Source organism: Callionymus lyra, chromosome 5 (genome assembly GCF_982586985.1).
Source record: "Callionymus lyra chromosome 5, fCalLyr1.hap1.1, whole genome shotgun sequence".
In the NCBI taxonomy this organism is placed as follows: Eukaryota; Metazoa; Chordata; class Actinopteri; order Syngnathiformes; family Callionymidae; genus Callionymus; species Callionymus lyra.
The window spans coordinates 28,605,432-28,622,818 of record NC_141822.1 but is presented as its reverse complement, the minus strand read 5'-3'; the positions used below and the strand labels follow the sequence as shown (position 1 = coordinate 28,622,818).

Genomic DNA, 17,387 nt, shown 5'->3' with positions numbered 1-17,387 from the left:
ATTAGCGTTAAGTCTGAATATTTAAGGTAACCACAGGGGGTTTATCTATAGGTGAGTTTTCCATCGCCTTTTTGGGGGGACATTTACAGATCCTTCCTTTGGCTGATGGATAGAGCGTCCATTGAGGGCGAAATGCAAATGATACAGTGGGGAACGGAGGGGCCCACAACTGAAGAGCTATTCTGCAGAGGCGATGGAAGACTGGTCTTCTGTGTCCGTGCCACCCACAGACATACAACAGTCATCACTCTAACCATTTACTCGTCTGAAGAAGACCGCCAGTGAGGGGGGGAAGGGCCCTTGTAACTGATGGGACAGGAGGTTGATGTCTTGATTGATGATGCAAAAATATCACAGCCAGTAAGTAAATATAAAGAAGTATTACACCTGTCCTGTAGCACAATTGATTGATTAGATCTTACGATATTACAAAATGCTTGATCCTAAAGTGGGCCTCAGTTTAAACAAGGAAACACAAAGAAATCTACTGATCACAAAATGTAATCATATTAAGGTTGAAGAAAAACTTTTATATGCTTTAATGGTCATTCTCATCAACACGTAGAAAACTGTCCAGCTCACATCACAGGATAAAGATAGTTGAATTTACGATTGATTCTTTTTTTTTATATCAAAGATGAACTCTTTTTGTACTTCAAAACATACTTTCTACATGACAAACCTATAAAACAATTGCTTTTGGATATCTGGTTAAATATTATCATATGAGCTTTTAAGCTATTTAATCGATTTGATATCGATCTTAGTTCAGGGTTTGTAGAACTAAAATGATTTTCCTCGGTGATAAGTCAATTTCCAACCCGATTAAAGATAAGATCTGTGTTTACAAAAGTGCTTTTTGGAATGAGGAATAATCTTGAAAGTGTATGAGTCATGAAATCCATTTGAGCAGTTGGTGATTTATCATCATTTGTTCTCTGTTTCGATGCTAGATAACAATTATCTAATCTAAACCAGAGGAGTTATTAGTGCAGACCCGCCTGCAGATGATATAATTTCTTCCACCCCGGTGCAAAAGTGCGGCCCACAATGAGAGGTTGTCATTTGAGTGGGCATGCTAAAAAGGTATAATTTCATCGTGTAGCCATAGCTACACATCGATGGCTGCAGCTCTTACCACAGAGGTGCTTTCAATGATCCTTTTCATAGACGGCTGCTCGGAGGCATTGCCCGCCATGAATGGATTCTGCTCTGCTCCAAGTGGGTGGCTCAAACAGAGGCTGTCTCTGGGTCTGTGTGTGCGAGTGTGTGCCCCCGCTTTCGATAAGATAAGGGGCTCAAACCAGAGAAGGGCACGGCATTTTCATCCGTCTGTTTTTATAGTAGCCATTGACTGATGCATTAGACGCGTTTTAGTGGAGCACATCTCAAACCACAGCTGTCCGCTGGTGATCGTTCGTAGGAATTGCACTTACCTGCTCTTATTCTATGGGAGTCCATTAAAGACCTCTCGGAAAATGATTCTGTCAAATTCCCTGTTTTATGAGAGCTGCACGGCAGATGTGAGATTTCTCTCAGTCACATCAAATCACACAGACATGATGTGGGGGAAGATTTTAAAGTGCTGTGCACAGCTCTGACACAACAGCGCCTACTTGGATCAGATGAATATCATATTATGTGTGTGAGTAATTATTGGTTTGTTTTTATCCAAAATACTTTGAATGCTGAAAAGCTTCACACCCTGTTACTCCCTTCTGGTGGGAGATTCTGAACATGAAAAACAAACACAATCAGGTAGTTTCTACCCGCGGGAAATAAAAAAGCCCCGATCTGATTTTGCTTACATATGTTACATGTTATTATTGTGATTTCTCTTCTTATGTTTTTTTATATTTTATATTTACTTTTCTTTTTTGTCTTTTATTTGTTAATTAATGTGTGTTGCCAGAATAGTGAAGCCTCTCCACTGAATATGATTGTACATTAGATCTGTTGCACTTTAAAAATAATCAAAACTAAACATACAAAGGCAAGTGAAGTGAATAACTTGCATTCATCACGATTGCATTACAATGATGATGTTCCACGCATTGTATTTAATGTTCAATGCAGTACTCAAACTCCTCTCTATCTCTATCTCTAACTCCTTATAGACTTGAATGACCTCATTAAACCCAGTATTGATTTGACATACAGTAGATCTGTCTGGGTTAAACATCGAGTCACTGACTGCTCTGTTTGCTCACACAAGTCGTGAATTTTAGACACCAATAAACAATCCTTTTATTAGTGTTGTAAAATGTAGAAACAGTTAAATAATTCAAGCTACCATATCGATATTGAATAGCAGTGCAACAATTATTTTAAACAAACAATTACCGTGCAAATAATCACATGATTTCATGTATTTCTTTATTTCTTTCAGAAAAATAATTACCTCTCTTTTATTTTGTCTCACTCTAGTGAAAAAAAAACAAGCAACCACTTACCCTAATAAAAGTTATAACCATATTTCACACTTTTTCTGTAAGTAAATAATTATGCATTTGTTCATTTTAAGTTTTGATGCATTCAGTTTGAATCTATTTTGTAAGAAAACAAAGTGAAAGAGTGTGTCCAAACTTTTGGCCTGTGGTATAATATAAGACCTGTGTTTGAATTTACTATGCTATGACAGTTTTCCTGCAATTAAATTATTTTAAAAGTTACCCAATTTATCATTGTTCCTACATTATATATTACAATATTTCAATTTGCTGCGCCAGTGTGTTGATGCGTATCAAACTTTCTTGACAATTCACGACCCATACTTGAAATAACTCTTCAACGTCATTTATTTTACCTGACTTAAATACAAATCATTATGTAACAGTTGAATACTATCAACACTTAATATAAATATTCTTTCACTAGACTTGTAATTTACTGGTTAAAAACACAGATGACAGGATGAGGCATTAACAGATGGATCACCATAAGATGGATGGGTGATCTAAACAGTCGGGGTCTGTAGTGTGTGCCCATATTCGTGTGTGTCATTTGTCTCCCTCTGTGTTTGTCATCTTTGTAGAATGCAAAGGTGATGCTAAGCCTCCCTGCAGACTCAATTTTGGATGTGGTCCAAAGCTCAGCTTCTGTAGCACGCAGTCACACCCGCCCACACAGTTCCTCCTGTGCAAAACAGACCAACACACCTGCCTCCACATTCTTTAATGTGTCGACACACACTGTGGCCACCTTCTCCAATTACTCCTAATATCTAGCAGCTCTTTGGTATGCAGGGATCAGTGTGTGTCATGATTGTGCGGGCGGTGCCTGGTGTGTTATTTAGTATGCGTTTGCGTGGGCAGGTGTGATTTAACGCAGGAGGAGTATCATTGGAGCTCCGACACCAGGTGGCAGAGGTCACCCCTTTTCCCCCCTCAGAGTCTTCGTGAACGCCCTCTTGTTGTCTCTCTGCTCGACATCGTACCTTTCATAATCTTAACAACTTCCTGCTCATCGCTAGCCAGTGAGTGTTTTGTGTCGAAGCGTGTGTTATCAAGCTGCGTCCAGGTTTTATTACTTTTCCTTTGATAAGACCAGGAGATTAAATGATGTTTACACTGAGGTTGCAGTCTAAACCCTGAACCAAACTTTATTAAAGTTTGTCTCCCTTTCAAGGATAGATAGTTATCTAAGAATTCACAGGCAAGCGCTCTCACATTTTACTGCTTCCAAACTAAATCATCTTCATTGTAAGACTGATAATATAAACAGATGCAGATCAGAAATATGAGGTTTTTCATTCGTATTGCATCATTTGATATATTTTCCAAGAGAACCTTCTTTCTTTTATCCTTTTAATCATCTCGATACCATAGTGGTAGATGCTCAGTAATAGATGCCCAGTACTTTAGGTAAGGTAGTACTTTATCTCTTTTTCTGACACATTCTGAGTGTAGCATGAATAGATGGGAACCTTTTTCTAAACAGTTGGATTACAGCATCCCTGCCTCTCATCTCCTCTCCTCCCTCTCCCTCCCATCCGTTGCTCCCAGCTGACCTCTCCCCAGCACTTCTCCCACTCTCCTCTCCATCCAACCAGGATCCATATTGAATTATAGTGTTTGCCATTAGCCTCTGGGTTGACAATGTAATTGCCTTGATCCAGCCAGGTCTGCAGAAGCCTTACATGGTCAAACCTTTAATTTGCAATCACAGTGACGACTGCTTGTCAATCAAAAATGCCGGAGCTTATGTCCTGCTGAGAGCCGTGAGATCTACTACATTAAAACAACAAACAAACACTGAATGTTTACTGGAGCAACACCTTAAGAATAATTCTTACAAAGAAAATGGAGATATAATGCCATGACATCACTGAGTAGTCCTTTAAATTGCACCATAAATCTGCACGTCTTTGACTAAAATCTGGTTTACATTTTGTTTAATATACAGTATATTTCTATGTTTTATGTATCACCATGAATTCTGCCCTTTTTACGCCATCATTTTACGTCCTTTTTCTTATAGGATTTTTTCCATCTTAACTAAATAATCAAGGTGATAAGATTTGTTCTGATGATCTTTACAAATAAAATGAATGTATTCCTTAACCATGATATTGTAGGAGGATGGAGTCCCTTGTTGGCCCACACTATAAGAGAATGATGTGTACAAATTGCCTGTGTGACACAGGTTTTAGACTAGATTAAAAGATTATCACAGATTCATGGACTAGCTTCAACTACAAAATGACCTAAAACTTTTCAGATCATTGCTTAATAGAATGGAATCTCTTTATTGTCAAAGAACAACATGGTGTTGTGCAATGAAATTCTGTTTTGCGTCTTTACAGCGTTGGCAGCATACAGTCCAAAAAAAATGAAATTAACAATAAAAACAAAGTACATAAATATAAAAAAATATATTCATTTAATAAATATAGAAAAATTACATCCAAAATACCAAAACCATGTTTTGAATTTTACAAATGTGAAACATTTTTATACAGAAACAATGTTTTCTGTCAAATGTTTTTAAGCTATCACAATGACACATACTGGTAAGCTGTCAGAAAATGTTCAATAACACTCACACCTTGTGTTGTCAGCAAACTTTCTGAAGATATTCGAGAAGTTTGAGGCGTAGAGTGGCCTTCTGTCACACTGACATGTACCTGTATATGTCTCATCAATGTGAGATTTAGATTTTTGTTTGTTTGTTTTCCATTCAGGGTCGTTGCACGAGAGAGAATTGTAAATATCTGCACCCACCATCTCACCTGAAGACCCAGCTGGAGATCAACGGGCGAAATAACCTGATACAGCAGAAGACGGCCGCCGCCATGTTGGCTCAGCAGATGCAGTTCATGATCCCCGGCACCACCATGCAGCCTGTGGTTAGTACTGAAGGAAGAAAAGTAGCCAGCTCTTCCCTTTTGTTCATTTGTCACAGGCAGTGATTAGACTTTTTGTTTGGATCAGTCGTTTAAAAAAGAAGGGAGTAAACATTTACTGCGGTCTCACCAGGTGTGCCACTGCATCAACAAAATGTTTTGCTCAGCTCAATTCCAATAAGTCTGCTCAGCAAGTTTTCTTTATATAAGTTGAAGTAAAGGATTTTCTTCCTCAATTTGGCACTGTTCCTCCCTAGTTTCTTTTTCTTCCTCACACATCTGTATCAGCGACATATCTGGGGTTTCCTTTTATGTCTTATTATTTCATGGATTTACTCAAACCTTCTCTTCACAGCACACCTTCCCCATCAGTCAGGGCCTGGGCTCCACTACTGGACTGAGCTACGCACCCTACCTGACCCCCATGTCCCACAGCATGGGCCTGGTGCCCACCGACATCCTGCCCACCACCCCGCTCATCGTCCCTGGCAGCCCACCTGTTTCCGTCACTGGCTCCTCCTCCAACCAGAAACTACTGCGCACTGACAAGCTGGAGGTGACACGGCCATCAATCTCTTTGACGAATTGAGTTATAACTGAGAAAACAGTGGATTGAAACTGACTACTGCAGTCTCTTTGTTACTGCATATATTCCTATAACTTGGTGGTTGGAAATTACATTTTATTACACATTTTATACAGTGAGTTTATACAGAAAAGCCTTAATATATATTTGGAACACTTTATACTCTTTTTTTATCTGGTTTAAAGGACCTTAGGGTTTTTAAATATTTGTTAATATTTTCTGACAGGACAGATCAAACAAAAGCCTTGTAGTGATATTTAGACTTTACTTTTTTACAGTACATATAGACAGTCAAAGGGCCCAATGTGGCCCCCGTGGAACACTTGAAGTTGCCTTATAGTGTGGATCTGAATGAGCCTAATAGTTTAAAATATGGTTGTTCAACAACTTTAGTTTAATAGTACTGGATCACATCTGTAAAAACACGACAGCTGTCTCCAAAGCCAGTGAGGTTTTTTTATGGCTTTTTAGAAAACCATTCTAGTGTTGAATTGTTTTCATAAATCGATGCAGGAGCGCCATCATGAATGCACAATTTTAGTATTAGTTGCCAGACTCCCAACAAAAACCGACAACCCGTCTGCATCTACCTTCTGGCACCGTGGCTCTGAATGAGTATTCCTTTTGTAATTGCGATGGAGAAGATGATTGTTTTTGCCTCATTACAATTGTAAAGATAAACAATAATCTCTCTCAGACCTGGAGGTGATGTGTAGGTGGGAGCAGCTATGTGTTTTTCTCTTCGGCAGCGCTATCACTTAGCAACTGAATGAAGCTGCTGCTAATCAAACAGTATCCCTCTGAGATACGAAACACACTCCCACACAAGACCGGGATGTGTTTGTTCGTGCGTATTTTGTGCGAGCGCTTGTATTATATTGAGTGTGTGCTTGAATGTCACGTGTATGAAATATTGTGTTTGAATTCCCCAGTGTGGGTGAATGACAAAACCTTCTGTGATTAAACCAGCAACCGAATCAGGCTGTTTAGTAAAGTGGTATAATCAAACAGTTATATCATTACATTTGGGGATCAGCCTCCCTTTGATTAATCACTGTTATTTGTTTGTCTCTCGTCATACGGGTCTCCATCTGTAGTCTGCGGCTCACTTTTTCGTCCCTCGCTCTCAGGTGTGTCGTGAGTTCCAGCGGGGCAACTGTGCTCGCGGCGAGACCGACTGCCGCTTCGCTCACCCCAGCGACAGCCCCATGATTGACACCAGCGACAACACGGTCAGAGTCTGCATGGACTACATCAAGAGCCGCTGCTCCCGTGAGAAGTGCAAATACTTTCACCCTCCGGCTCACCTGCAGGCCAAGATCAAGGCGGCGCAACATCAGGCCAACCAGACGGCTGTAGCTGCTCAAGCTGCTGCCACCACCGCAGCCATGGTGAGACCAACACAACTCTGTGTTTCCTCAAAACTGTCAGTTGAATTTCACCCTGTGACTGAAATATACACTACTATTGATACGGCTGTATCCACCAAGCCAAAAGGAAGACGGGCTTAATAAAGGACCTTTAATATGATGGTCAAGCTATGGAGGCACAGACATGACATGAAGCCAGTAACAATGTAGATTGTAATAGATAAATGGGCCATAATTTACTATTTCCTGGACATGAATTATTTTTTATATTTTAACCATGTTATGCCTGATCCGTACAAAAATGAAATATAATAAATAGGAAATTTTAAAAAAAGAGCTTAAACTATGAACCTTTTGGATAACCATGACCTGGATGAATAAGAACCTTCACGGACTTAAACCGTTATTTCATTGCAATTCGTTTTTTTTTTTTAAAAGATCCTTAAAAATGACTTTCTTTAACAAAAAATTAAACAGCAAAAGAAGTGTAGTTGCAATCTCACCATTAAATTAAGCCAATTAAGGAGCCTAAAAAAACCTCTACTGTATTTTAAAATATGCTTCTCTCATTACAAATGAAACATTTGTGACCTGATGATTTATTATAATGTTGACCTTGAAAATAAGAACAACCAAGAACATTTTTTTAAATTTGTATCTTGACTCGGTCTAATTCATTTAAGAAAGATAACTTTTAACGTCACTAATGAACTTGCTCATCATTACACTGCCATATTGTAATTTAAACACATCAAAAATAATACCATTATAGTGAGGCATCTGTACACAGTCTGTATACTTCCCAGCATGCCCTTGTTCATTGGAGAACAATGTCTCACACTCCCTGCTCAGCATAAGTGCAGATCGGTTCAAATGAAATCAAGGAGGAATCCAATGTGGGGTCGGTCGTTCCCCTGACCTCGCTGACTTGGCAGAGACGGTCAAATGTAGGCAGACGGGAAGTGAAGCTGGGCTCCTCCACCCACCGCCCTTGCCTCTCCTCTACCTCTGCAGTGTGCTAAATGGAGGTTTCACTGTACATGCTGCGCCACTCTGAAGCTCCATCACTGCTCGTTCTCTCGTCGTAAACCGGTGAAGATCAAGCTCACTGCAGACAAAGCGGAAAGGGTTGATATAAATTAACCAGAAACCCAGAGGCAGTGGTTTTATACATCTCACTGCCACCCTCAGCCCTAATATCAGCTTCTCCTCTATTGGAAAATCTATGTTTATGAACTTTATGGCCCGATCTCCCCTTAACTAACAGCCTATTCAGGCCATATCAGAGGTGAGGAAGTTTAACCTGCAGACTGTGGCTTGTTTAGTCAGCACCTTTAATCCAATTTTCCCCCAGCTTTAACCCTCGCTTAAGCACTTTGGTGAAACAGAGCCGTAAAGCCTGTTCTGCAGCGCTGGTGTAAAAGAACATCTCAGCTGTCACTTAAACCCACCTATGATTGTTGTGATGCAGAATGATCAAGCCTTTAAGTGTAAAACATCTCCGCTGACTTCTCATTATAGACTTCTAAGTTTGTACTTGTATTATATATATATATAATACACACCACGTTCTATTTTTTACCCTGTTTTATGTCATTTGTCAGGCTCTAACATACATTTATGACGCATCCAAAGCATTAATCTATGATTTTTCTTTTTTTTATTTATTTGTTAAATCTTTGTTTCTCAATTGTAAAATCCTTATTTTACAATTTATGAAACTATCCTTCATCAACAGTGACGTTAAAAATTCTCATTCTTCTTCAATTAAAAGTTCAGATATTTTAACCCTAGTGCTAATGCACGGAACTTGTCTCGCTATGCTCATTACTCGTGTGGTTTAATTTTAGTTTATATGTTTATATCACTGTTTAATACTGTAACTAAACCTAAAAATATGTGGGGGTACCACATTATGCTAGCTAGCATCTCCCTCAGCAATACACACTGACCCATCATATGAAATGCCTAATTCAGGAAAGGGAGGAGTACATAAGATAAAACCTTTTACCTCCAAGCTCCGTGAGGAAAGATAAACTCTTGGCGATGCAATGATTGAACTATAGAATTCCTCAAGAGAACTATTATTTTTAAATTGAGACACGTCTGAGGAGTGCATCAGATAATAAAACACAGGAGCCCGGTATATTATTTTTCTGCAGTCAGCCGTCGACCTTTTAACTTAAAGAACCGAAGGAGCCTTGAATTCTTAGAGCTGAGCATCACAGAGGAAATATAGAGCATTTGCAATTTTATATTGAAAAGCTCAAGAAAGCTCGGTCTTGCTCTTTTAAAATAATGTTAAATCCCAGTGGATAGTAGGCTTTTTTAAATATAAAATACTATGTACAGAAACCACTTTGCCTTCTCCTCGGCTGACAAACCAACTCCACCAATAATAACGCCTACTCTGTTGCGAATGGTCAGAGGTCAAGCAATGGTTTGGTTACGAATGGTTACGATTCTCTGTACCATTAGAAGCCACTAGCTCTTACATAAACTTTAGTAACCATAACGACAAGCAAGTCAGAGTGTAGTGCACTAGTTTGTCTTTGGCGTCATTTTCCATAAGAAAGGATTTTATCTTAAATACAGATATTCAAAATGTTTTAAAATCATCTCGATCAGTGATCCGCAGTGGCTACAATCTTTCAGCAACTGAAGTCACTATCTCAAAATTCAGCAACAAAATTACATGTAAAATAGAGAAATAATGTTTAATTGAAACATTTTCAGAGCACAAACCTTTTTCTAAAAGCGTGTTTTCCATACTTTAAGTACCATTTCAGGCCCCGGCAGAGAGTGTTACCCAAGATTTATTAGAGACATGTTGTTTTAAAAATAATTGATGTGATACTATCATCTGAAATGCACCAAAGATTTGTGTTGTTTTTTATGTGACCGCTACAGCTGAGGGGTGTAATTCATCTTCCGCCAGCTATAATAAATCACCAGGTCTGGGACTTTCCACAAAGTTATTAGCAATCATAATAACATACTGGCCTGTCAAAAAAACATTATCGTGAATCAAATATTCTTAATAAAATAAATGTTGTTGGCTTGAAGTTACTCTGCTGACCAAGCCACATACAGAAACAAAAGTGACCCTAATCTGAATCCACAAACTTGTGAGAGGATGAATTGATCTTTATATCACCTTATGTTGTGAATAATGTTATTGCTGACTGTGCAGGATTCTGATTATTGTTTACTTGTAATGCATTTTATTAGTAGAAATCTGATGAACTGTTCAAATGACTAAATGCCTCTCCTTTGTCTACAATGTCATAACATAACAACAAAAAAGTGAAACGTAGAAGCTCGCTTTGGTACTAATTCAGTATTTAGCAATGTATTTCTCCAGAGTAAACAAAAACATTTTGTTTATGTGCATGCCTATTGTTTCGTATGTGGTATACTTGCATTCAGATTATTTTTTGTTTTTGTTTTTTTCCTTCTCACCTATCCACAATGCAATGCTGTCCCCCATGATGCACCTCTGCTTGCTGTATGTTAATACGCTTGAATCCCATTGGCCCACTGCCATCATGTGCTCGCTGCCTGCTAATTAAAGACTCAGTCGACTGCCAAAGCAATGAAGCGACCCCTCGAGGCAACTGTAGAACTGGTACTTTGACCTTTCACCTTTTGCTTTGCATGTAGCTTCTTTAATTGTATCGTAGCCACTCACAACAATTTTAAGTTGGCTCTTTGTTTTGTTGTTGTATTAATCGTAATTCTATTCATAGCAGTACTTTGAAGTAGATGTCAAGTCAAGTGTAACGCTAATGTTACTTTGGATGCTTTTGATGTAGTTTTTCATTGTCGTTGTCGTAGTTAAAGCAGATTCCATTTTGACATTTTTTTGTGCTTTGCATAGTCACATATTTAAACATGTGTGTTGTCCAGAGAAGTACGGTTCAAACCTGCTGTGCTTTTGTGTTTGTGTGTGTGATGGTGGTGCAGGCGTTCCCTCACAGCGTCCTCCAGCCGCTACCAAAGAGACCAGCACTTGAGAAAAGCAATGGAGCGAGCTCCCTCTTCAATCCCAGTGTTTTGCACTACCAGCAGGCGTTGGCCAACGCACAGCTCCAGCAGCCTGCTTTCTTTCCCACAGGTACAAGCAGCATTTCTAAACACACACATTTACACAGTCACTAAGTTGAGTCATCCTCTCATGATTAGCTCTAGTTTTGACTTACTCTCCACATAATGCCTCTTCTGTCTGAGCGAGGGACCGACATTAGCCGCCGTAGGTCACCTGCTGTATGGGTTAGCTGCAGCTGATGCATTAGCCCTCAGCAGAGTCATGAGGACATCTTTCTATGCTCTTTTTGTTTTTCCCCGAATACCCCGAGTCCTGTTTGCCCTATCCTGTGTGCACGAGGGCGTTTAAATGAATCAATATTACATGATCTGCTGATGAATGAAGCTTTTGATATTTCCAAGTGATTCTCTATTTAACACATTATATAGTTAGCACAACTTGTAAATAAAGATCAGTGCAAGTCGTTATATGATAGTTGTATAGTTTTAATTATAGCTCAGAAATGTGTAAATAGGGTTTTTGCAGTAAATCCTACTCGTCTTTGTTTGCATGTATAAAAGGATTTGTGTAATGCACGGACCCCGCACGAGCATCACACTTGCCTATTGTGTACGTGTGTTTGTCTGGCCACACAACTGAGAAAAAAAAGCATGAATATCGAGCTTAAAGTAAAACAAACCAACATGGAATTTTTGTGTGTGGGCGAGGTTATTTGATGATCATTTCATTTATTAAAAGAATATCAACATACTGAATGTATTATTGAATAAATACTGCAGAAAAGTAATTGTAGTCATAAATCATAATTACATTTATACTGAGTAATCGTGTTAGAAACCCTCCACTCAATGCTGCTACGTGATAACAGCAGCATTGAGTTTTTTTTTTGTCTAATCTTGTTGTTCTCCTCCCCCTTTATTAACCTGTTTATCTCCCCACTCTCCCCCTCTTCCCCTCTCTCTGCATGAACAGGGTCAGTCTTGTGCATGACTCCCGCTAGCAGTCTTGGTAGGTCCTCACCCTTCCCTCTCACACACACACACACACACACATAAACACACACAACTGTACGTTTTATATGCTTGACTGACTGCTAGGTTATGATAACAGCAGCCTCACTGGGGGGCGACAGAAGGTCATAAATCACCTGTTGTACTCAATATATTCTTGTCCTCGTTGGATCACCTGATAGAACTGTGACGCCCCGGGTGCTAACAGCATTATGCTGAAGACTGTTAGTTCTTCTTTGTTGTGTGATTTGAAGAGAAATGCTGAAGAGTAGCAACTGTCTTATTGTGCTGTGTGATCAGGAAATTAAATCAGTTTCCCAGAGAAATTATTTTATTTTATTTTTTAAATTAAAGACCGATAAAGTTTGACTGTCAGAAGTGGAATCATGATAACAAAATTCTCCATGCGGCACTGAGCAGAGTTATGCTGTAAAGTAGAAAGGGTTTAAAGTTTCAACATAAACCAATAAATTCAACCACAATTTTGCTGCTAAAAAGAATATTCCTGATCTACAGACGTCTGAGATATGAGTGCGTTGTAACAAATCAAATAAGCCTGGATGAATTGGAAAAGTGATACATATTACTGGAATTGTCTGTCTGTGTTTGGATTATATTTATGGTTAACACTTAAGTCAAGTAAATGAGTTCATTACTACAGAGTTCCACACGTAATTTGAATTCGATATTGTGAGTAATTTTTGTAATAAATTCGTGACAAAAAAAAGATTATAGAATCAACTCAAAAATGATTTTTGGGTAATGAATTTCAAAATGATATGGTTTGATTTATAACTTGTAAATATTAGTGACACTGGCAGAATACCATCTACTGCACCAAAGATACATCCATGAAAATGCAGCCATTTTTTTAATGTCCTGCTTATCTTTTCCTGGAAAATAAAATTTGTTTAGACAAATATAATGATGATAAGAAAAGTGGTTACAGTTGTGAGCTGATAACTACACTATCCACTGTTTACATGATAATAACAACAATAGCTTTGAAATGCTGTTCCAGGCATTCCATGTTTTTTTGTTGATTAATTGATAGATAAACTTTATTAATTTCTCTAACATACACAAAGGAGTTAATACTTGATTGCATAGTCTGGTCTTATCTTTCAACATGGCTGTAGGAATGTCAATCAATCCTCTGTACCAGCGCTTCTTGTTTCAAATGCTGGCTAGTTACAAGATAAAAAAACAGCAGACAATAGCTACATTTTAATAATAATGGATATGACTATTGCTTGTATTGATTCTCTTCACGAAGACAGTAACAGACATATTTTATTTTTGTATTTATTTCATGGTTTAATTCAAAGCTGGAGAGAAATTACCTATGAATGCACGACAATACAGATTCAGAGAGGAAAATAAGCAAAAATAATATATGGGGTAAATCCATAAAGCGTCTATTCACACTGAACCTTACTCTACTTAAAGCTAAATTGTGATTCCCGTCTCTGACGATAATAATGGCCCTTGTATTTATATTGTTGATTTCTCTGGGAAAGCAGCACACTGATTTTCCTTGTAAATTTCCTTACTTGTGATTTGTAATCGGCTTTCTCCTCTTGTTTTTTTGTTTTGTTTTTCTCCCACGCTCTCTTTTCTTTTCTGTCTGTCCTCCTTTGCTTGGCATTGTGAATGGTTGCATGCCATCTGCCGGTATAACCCTAACGATGGCTTGCTGGCTCCCCCGTAACATCCTCCAACATCAACACCACCGCCATCCGTCGACATTGCTCATGCCACATCTGTTGCCATGGTTACCACAACGCTCCACTTTCCCGTCCATTGCTACCACCCGCCCACCCTTCGCTCCCTTTTCCACCCTCAAAACAAAGTCCCAATGATGTACAGTGCTACGCCTGCTACTGTCTCTGCAGCAACAACTCCTGCCACAAGTGTCCCCTACGCAGCAACAGCACCAGCCAATCAGGTTTGCTCCTTTTAAAGCTTTCTTTCATCAGTCCCCGGAGCTCTGAAGAAGTGCTGAGTGGCCGTAACCTCCTGTCAATCAAATGTTTGGGTCAAACCCTGAATCAAAAAGTTATTTTAGAAGAGGGGCTTCACTTCCTCAGAGCTCCCACATTTGCAAAGTAGTAGATGTGCTGTGTAGCCTTTTTTCCTGCTGTTTTTGTTTCGCATGTTTTTAAGTTTTACTTTTACTTTCCTCTCGTTGTCGAGCCCTTCTATCTGCCCTGCGGCCTCTTCTGCTTCTGTGCTGCCAGGACACACGTCACTCTGATATGTTTCACAGCTGGATTTTTTTTTCCCTCCTCTTCCTGTTAGCTCTATCGTGATTGAAGCATAGCAACCGAAACAAAGCTTAAATTATAAGGCTGACTTAACAGGGACAAACTCAAGACTCCTGTTTGTATTCCGATTTCAGGTCACTTTACTGAACTCAAGAGCCCCTAAAAATGTGTATTCTTAATTCTGACAACTCAAAACACCAACTCTGTGAATGAAATATATCACATTTACTTAATGTTAAAATGAACAATGTAGGTATGTTCTTTTATACTTTCCTTATTCTTGCACATCTTAAGACGTTTTTATTTGTTCAGGCTTTTCCTTGATTTTCTGGAACTCCTGTTGTGTTATCAGTTTTATCTTGATCTTTAAAATATATACTTTATTGAATATTGTTTCGATTGTTTAAGCGCTTTGTGACCCTGGTCTGGAAAAGCGCTGTACAAATAAAAATGACTTACTTACTTACTTACATGTTTATAGTTTAAAAACAAATATTGTTATGATTAGCATCCATTTTTGTGTGTCGCTATCCCTTATTTATTATTATTTCATGTAATGTACACCTTTAACTCAAGGTGACCCAGAGAAAACACCAGGGATACCTCAAACACATTTGTTTTTGGGCCTTTGGGTCACCTTGACCCAGGGATAACAGAAGGGTTTAAATGAAATGCAACAATTGTGTACATAAACAACCAATAACCAACTACATTGATACAATAAATGTGAATTAATTGGGTATAATTGCATCAAGGGTTTGAGATTGTCACATGGGTTTGTCCTCACATATTATATGTGTATGTACGACCAGCTTTAAATAAGTATTTAATTTTGTGAGTATATTTTATGTCAGTCATTCAAACACTTTTACAACCTAAAGTGAGGTCGTCAGAACCCAGTTTCCCTCTGGGCGGTGTGTTACTCCCAGAGTAAATCACACAGGGAAGTGGTCACCGACAGGAGGCACCGACCCAGTTCTAAAAATGACCGGCAGCTCTCCGGTTGCTGCGTGTCAGCAGGAGACGGCTGGAGCTGCGGGAGGGTTAAGCCATGTAAGAGTGTCCTGTTTTTAAACTTGGACTTCTCTCCACACACACACACACACACACACACACACACACACACACACACACACACACACACACACACACACACACACACACACAGCTGGTCATCATTGATGACCCGTGTCACACCGAGGTGCATTGAGGACAAACACTTCCATGTGGGATTTTGGTAGACAACCAGGAAGTGTTTCACTGACAGCTGGAGTCCAGTAACTAAAATCCACGTCTGAATCTGTCTTCTGTTGCAGCATAATCCATCCATTCTGCGGTTTCGTTGAAAGGGTAATTGAACGTTCGGGCGCCCTAGCATGTTCAGATGGCAACAAGCTGAATACACACAACGCTTTCAAGGTCCACGCTCAGTCAATCGCTATGGCAACCACTCATTTTAGCGTCTCCCTGACAGTAAATAAAAACAGATGTACAGCAGCTTTGAGCATGACATTTACATTCTGATCTTCATTGCTGGTCACTGGTCAGATATCTGTGTGCACGAGCACACTTCCTGTGAGACATGGCCTCCTCCTGTAATTATCATGCAGCAGCAGTAGCAACAGGAAGCTGACTTTTTGAGGACGCACGTGGCAGCCTAGGAGACTGTGACGTCAGTCGATGGCTGCCACATACAAAAGGACACGTGTTGTGAAGTGAAAAGCAGAACTCGCTCGTTTTAAGAACGGTGATTCTGCTCCGTGTCTGGTCAACGTGTGACCTCTGAGATAGAAACGCATCACGTCATTGAAAGAACCCGCAGCTTTGAGCAGTCACGATACATTAGTTAGCAGCGCCCTCTACTGCCGGAATATTACAATTACATTAAGTAGACTCCTGAACCTTTTTTAAAATGAAAAGATATATTTTTGCAACTTATGAACCTCAAACAAAACATTATATTGAATGGTCAATATAATTGTTTTGTTTGCTCTGTCTATTGGTGGTCTTGTCGTTTTCATCAATTGCTCTTCTCTCTCTACATACATCGACCTCATAACCAGGCGAACATGTTCTCGTGCAAACCTGCAGAAATATCTCTACCAAAAGAGCGCCTCTCTGCTAGCTCACCTTGCTGTGCTAACTCTCCTTTATTCTATCTTCCTGTGAGATATCTATCTATCTATTCTCCTAGATCCTTCACTTTCAAATGATATTTTCTGATTTCTGGAAGTATATCAGTGCCATCAGATTATTCTATATTTGAATTCGAAAGTTCAAGTAAAAGGTTGAAACTTGGAATTATTTATTGAAATTTTAATGTTTTTTTTCATTTTATTTTATTTTTCGAATTGATTTCAATCATTTCTCTATTAAAGATTTAATAGTTGTTTTTTAATAATTGAATTCAAAAATGTTTATTGACGCTTGAATGTGTTTTTATTCAATAATAACTCCATGTTGAATTTATTTAGTTGTTTTTTTTAAATAATTCAATTTAATACATTTTAAAATTCTTAAAAAGAATGCATTTTTAGACAGACTTTTGTATTATCATTCAGATATCTAAAAAAATACAATATTTTTTTTAATTTGTGGTCTTTTTTAATTAAATATAAAAATGTTGGATCATTCGTCGCATAATGGTCTATGATTGGCTAAAAGTTAGGTCAAGTAACTTGGTACGCTTCTGGCTTGGTGCCACTATTGTACCAACATGTGTGTATTGAATTTAAAACGGTACACATTTTGAAAAATATAAA

General features: G+C 38.7%; 1 protein-coding gene across 10 annotated transcripts in view; it reads left to right on the top strand.

Annotated features, from left to right (window-relative positions):
- The window catches only part of mbnl2 (muscleblind-like splicing regulator 2), a 37,707-nt gene that overhangs the window by 17,622 nt on the left and 2,698 nt on the right, over window positions 1-17,387 (top strand). For 2 of the 10 annotated variants that reach the window (XM_087791709.1, XM_087791708.1), the window contains exons 3-10: window positions 5,183-5,347; window positions 5,700-5,900; window positions 7,061-7,321; window positions 10,875-10,928; window positions 11,267-11,417; window positions 12,321-12,356; window positions 14,212-14,306; window positions 15,942-15,975. In XM_087791709.1, the coding sequence (XP_087647835.1) occupies window positions 5,183-5,347; window positions 5,700-5,900; window positions 7,061-7,321; window positions 10,875-10,928; window positions 11,267-11,417; window positions 12,321-12,356; window positions 14,212-14,306; window positions 15,942-15,971 (993 nt within the window). In that variant the 3' untranslated portion in view covers window positions 15,972-15,975. The remainder of the gene's footprint in view (window positions 1-5,182; window positions 5,348-5,699; window positions 5,901-7,060; window positions 7,322-10,874; window positions 10,929-11,266; window positions 11,418-12,320; window positions 12,357-14,211; window positions 14,307-15,941; window positions 15,976-17,387) is intronic. The other 8 variants (XM_087791713.1, XM_087791715.1, XM_087791711.1 and 5 more) reach the window with 8 other exon arrangements.